Here is a 5228-nt window from a genome sequence, read left to right on the forward strand (position 1 = left end):
GCAATATGCCTGGTACTATTTTTAAGGAAAAAAAAATTAGTGAAAAATTGTTTAGTCTGATAACCACCAAAATCAGCAGATATGTATAAATTACTTCTAGCATGATACTTAACTGACACCTAAATTTTTCAGTGCTCCTAGCTTGTTCATGATGGGTGGAATAGATTTTCTTACAATTGCCAACTGAATTTCAGTGTGCATTTTTTAACTCTTCAGGCACAGAGACCTCTACCAATCTTCACCAAAAGCTCTGCTACCATGTCTTGGGGACTGACCAGTCAGAGGATATTTTGTGTGCTGAGTTTCCTGATGAGCCGAAATGGATGGGTGGAGCTGAGGTATCATACGCCTGTGAAATTTTACCCACAAAGACCACACTTATGAATATTATATGCTATGTGGTAACCTCTATGGATGGTAGAAGTCCTTTAAGTGAATAGTCTTTTGATTAAAAATACCAGTATCCAGATTAACTCTTAATAATGAAGGTGGTAATCCTTTAAAATGCAGTATCAAATAAAATTCTTTAATACTAAAAGTAATATTTACTTATGGTGAAATATGTAAAGTAATATGTGGACATTGAAGAAATCTGAGTCACTTCTCACAGGTAAGTACTAAGTGTCATTCCAAAAATTTTCTTTATATACACAAGTGAAAATGTGGAGAGATTGTACTCACTTGTTTTTACATTAAAATGTATATCTTTTAGACATTTTTGCACCTTATAAATAGTTCATTCTGACAGCCCTTGATACAGAAAGCCTAAGATAATACATTTTAATAATAAAATTTTATACATTTTGCATAATTCATGAAAACAAAACATATTTTCTTTGAGGAATATTTATGCTTCAAAGCTAATAGTTTCATTGCAGAAGGCTTATTTTAAATTTGTAAAATTTAATTTATAGAATAACATCAATACTGGAAATAAATGCCATAGTATTAATATATATTTAGCATATAAAAACCAAACCAAATCCACTGCCATTGAGTGGATTCCAACTCATAGAGACCCCCATTGGATTTCCAAGGCTGTAAATCTTTACAGAAGTAAACTGCCTCATCTTCCTCTTATGGAGCAGCTGGGGGGTTAGAACTGCTGACTTTCGGGTTAGCAGTATAAAAAACAATGACAGTTTACTATGGAATATACATGTAAGACTAGTTGTTTAGATCTATTTTTCAGCATTTGGTTGAAGCAACTAGTCTTTTTTAATACAGTAGAGACATGTCATGCATTTAATTTATAAACAGTTCTACTAGGTATACAACTAAAAAGTAGATTTAAATAGTTCAGGTGATTCCTTCTACCATTCTGTGGTAGTTAAGTTGTGTGTCAACTTGGCTGGGCCTGGTTTTGAGTGGCTGGGCAGCTGGATGTAGTTATTCCCCATGATGAGACTGGTAATCAACTCCATGGTGGAATCTACTGTGAGCAGCTGAGTAGTTACCTTAGGGATGTGGTCTGCTCCTAGAATATAAGAAGACAGCTTTGAGAAAGGTCTCTTAGCTTTTTGGCACACTTGGAACCTACATGTAGCTGAGTCTTCATTCAGCAGCCTGCTATGTTTCCTGCCAATCTTGGAACTCTCTCTGGACTTGAACTAGTGGCCTGCCATGTTGTTTGGTAATGTTGGGACTGTGTCATTTTACTTGTCAACCTTGGATTTGTCGTCCTCAGCAGCCAGCAGCTGCCTGAGTCAAGAGATGCCTCCAGCTTCAGTGGGCCAGAAGCAAGAGACAACTGAAGCCCAAGGTTGAGAGGCCTTCATTCAGCCCCTAGAGCTTGGCACTTTGAACTCGGACTTCTAGCCTCCTAAGACTGTAAGAGAATAAATCTCTGTTGTTCAGACCACCCACTTGTGATATTTTTTATTAGAGTGGCACTAGTGAACCAAAACACAGCTGCTTGGTACTCTTGTTCTAGCAGGTACCACCCAATCAGTCCTGAGTTGATTGGGCAGGTCTGGCTGACTAGGTAAATGTCCCCTTCCTTCCTCTCCCTGCTATGTATGGTCTTTCTGAATATCTGTACTCCTCTGAAGAGGATCATCTGGCTACATAGAGGAGCATGCTTTATCACGCAAACATGAGTTCTATAGATATGAAGATATGAAGGCTTCAGAAGCCTCAGGCCCACCTTTAGTTGGTTGCTTAGTTCCAGATCTTCCACTCAGAAAAATCCTGGTCATAAAAAAAAATCTTGAAGCAGGAGTTTTTTGTGCCCTTCTAGGAAGTGTCATAAAATCAGGATGGTCCAAGAAGCTGGTGCACTGTTGAACTGGCTGGACCAGAAGCTCCCATGATTCATGTAGATGTCAGTTCTCAGAATTTTGGTAATTGAGCAATTATTTTCCTAACAGCATTTATTTAGCAACCTGCCCTTAGTGAAAAGCAGTGGTCCTCTTCATAACCACACACCAACTCCATGTGCTATAATTATTTATTTTTTTAAAGTCCTTGTTAAGCCCTCAGCTGCCAACTGAGAGGTTAGTGGTTCAAACCTATCAGCTGCACCATGGGAGAAAGATGTGGCAGTCTACTTCTGTTCTGGTTACCTAGTGCTGCTCTGACAAGAAATATACCACAATGGCATGGCCTTCACAAACAGGAGTTTATTCTCACAATTTGAAGGCTTTCAGTCCAAGTTTAAAGTGCCAGGCTCTAGGGGCTGCATGGAAGCCCCTCAGCCTTGGGCTTCAGCTCTGCCTCCAGCTCCCGGCCCACTGAAGCTAGAGGCATTTCTTCACTCAGACAGCTGCTGCCTGCTGAGACTGACAAACCCAAGGTTGACAAGTAAAAAGGCACAGTCCCTATGTTACCAAACAACATGGCAGGCCATTAATTTAAGTCCATTGTAAGTTCCAAGGTTGGCAGAGCATGGCAGGATGCTGAACAGTAACATGGCTATGTGCACGTTCCAAGTGAGCCATAAGAGACCATTCCCAAAGCTGCTGCTTATATACAGGAAGCAGACCACATACCCAAAGGCTCAGCTACTCAGTAGATTCCACCATGGAGTTGATTACCAGTCTCATCATGGGGAATACACATCCAGCTGCCTGGCCACTCAACCAGGCCTAGCCAAGTTGACACAAAAACATAACCACCACAACTTCCATAAAGTTTATAGCTTTGGAAGTCCTGTGGGGCAATTCTACTCTATCCTATAGTGTTGCTATGAGTCCGCATCGATTTGGTGGCTGTGGGCTTTTTTCCATTAATGCATTTAACTGTGTGTATGAATGGAGAAAGGGGCACTGGTGGCACTGATGTGTTATATTGATGGGGGTGTACTGGAACAGAAACCAGGAGATTTTTATTCCAGTCCTATCTCTTTTAACCTTGGACAAGTCATTTCATGTCTCCCAGTCTATTTCCTTCAGGACTTTTTCAACTCAGGAAGTATATGGATGGAGGATTTATTTAGCATCTTATAGACTCCTGAAGTAGGTTTCCTGGGTGAGCCATTGGATAGCAACATGGTGTGTAGATCTTTGTGGATGTGTTGGTGGAGTATGGTTGGAGTGGGTAGCTGTGTGTGTGAGTGTGTGCATCTCTCTGTCTTGCTGCCCATGCCCACCTCTTGGACTACCACAAATCCACATTCGCTGAAAACTCCCTTTTCATCTAGACAAAGTCTCCTCATGACTCATCTCCATTCTTCACAGGTACTTCCTCTACCTTCCAACATGCACAGGTCTTTCTTGCCTTGGTTTATTGAATGGATGGAACTCAGTAAGTTGTAGTCAGGAAGCATATTTAGTTTCCCCACTTCAGTCATGTTTGCCTAGGACAACACCTCTCCCTAGGATGACTTCCTTCTACCCAGCTGAACCCATGGCTTTCTGGGCTCTTTGTAGTCTTAGAACTTTTAGCAAAGTTCCATTGAAGTCCAAAGCAAAATATTAATCTCTGTAATTTAAACGTCCTTCCTTCTCCCCAGCTCAAGGTTGGCCAGTGCACAAGAGAGCAACAGGGCAAGTAGGGGTTCCATCCAGTTCCTCCTCTTGGGTACTCACCACTGGCCATGCAAGGAGGAGGAGTTAGAGAAGGGAAAGAATTTTTGCCCATCCAGAGCTGTTTCTCATTTTCTCTTGGCTGCTCATGATCTTGGCATGTGTCCAAATGTGAGCTCCCTTTTGTAGGATGTTAGGAGACTCTGTTGCACCTTCCCCCCCCACTTCCCATTGTTGGGAACCTTTGCACATTTTTTTTTTTTTTCCCCAGTATAAGTTACAAGCTCTGGCCGACCTTTGCAGTCCACCAAATCTTCTGCTTCCAAAAGTATTCCCTTGAGATTCATAATTCTCATCAGTACCACTGACCCTATTCCTTTTGAGCAGGGACCTTTTAAGATGACTGGAGGCCAGCTACCTTCCTACTGCCTCTTGGCCCAGGGAGAGCCACATCATTGGGTTGCGTTCTCAGAATTACAGGCTGTGCTCACCATTGCCTTCCTCACCTGTCATCCACGGACCTCAAGCCAGTCTCCTGCCCTCAGCACCCTCCCCATATACCTCCAAATTGCTGCTGGGATCACAGGAACAGTGAGCTCTCTTATGCTTCTGGGATGTGACAAGAAACAGCTAGCATTTGGCTTAGGTGGATGGAGATATCATTTATCATTTAATATAGACTGTATTGCTTTTAGGTCAAGAACAGGATTGTGGGAGAATAGAAATTGTCATGTTTTAGAAGGTCCTGTTGCTCTGACAGGTAAAAAGAAAAACTCTTTATGTTAAGTGAATTGTGGAGCATTTGAGGGGGAAAAAAACAACTAAGAAATCAAGCATTTTGAGGCACTTTTCCCAGCAGAGGGTGCTCTAAAATGAAGATTCTGTAAATATATCAAATCCCTTTGGAAAAGATTAAAGAGAAAATGCATAAGCATCTTGTGATTATCTAGCTAAACCCTATATTGAAAACCTAATTCTACTATACCTAATTCTTAAAAGTCTTGAAAAAATTATGCAGAGATAATCCTTGTTATTGTTGTTATACGCCACTGAGCCAGTTCCCACTAACTCATAGTAACCCTACCTGTGTACAACAGAATGAAACACTGCCTGGTCCTGCACTATCCATACAGTTCTTGCTGTGTTAAAGCCACTGTGTCAGTCCATCTCACTGAAGGTCTTCATCTCTGTCACAGACCCTCTACTTTACCAAGGATGACTGTTCCCTCCTGGGACCATGTTCAAAGTTTTGAGATGAAGTCT

The 5228-nt window shown here is 41.5% G+C and overlaps 1 protein-coding gene across 1 annotated transcript in view; it reads left to right on the forward strand.

Annotated features, from left to right (window-relative positions):
* Positions 1 to 5228, forward strand: part of LOC103196991 (prolyl endopeptidase) — a 193429-nt gene that overhangs the window by 48668 nt on the left and 139533 nt on the right. The window contains exon 6 of the mRNA XM_042780943.1: positions 217 to 338. Coding sequence (XP_042636877.1) covers positions 217 to 338 — 122 coding nt within the window. The remainder of the gene's footprint in view (positions 1 to 216; positions 339 to 5228) is intronic.

This window comes from Orycteropus afer, unplaced genomic scaffold, assembly GCF_000298275.1.
Source record: "Orycteropus afer afer isolate SDZICR_OR568_19922 unplaced genomic scaffold, OryAfe1.0 scaffold00072, whole genome shotgun sequence".
Lineage (NCBI taxonomy): Eukaryota > Metazoa > Chordata > Mammalia > Tubulidentata > Orycteropodidae > Orycteropus > Orycteropus afer.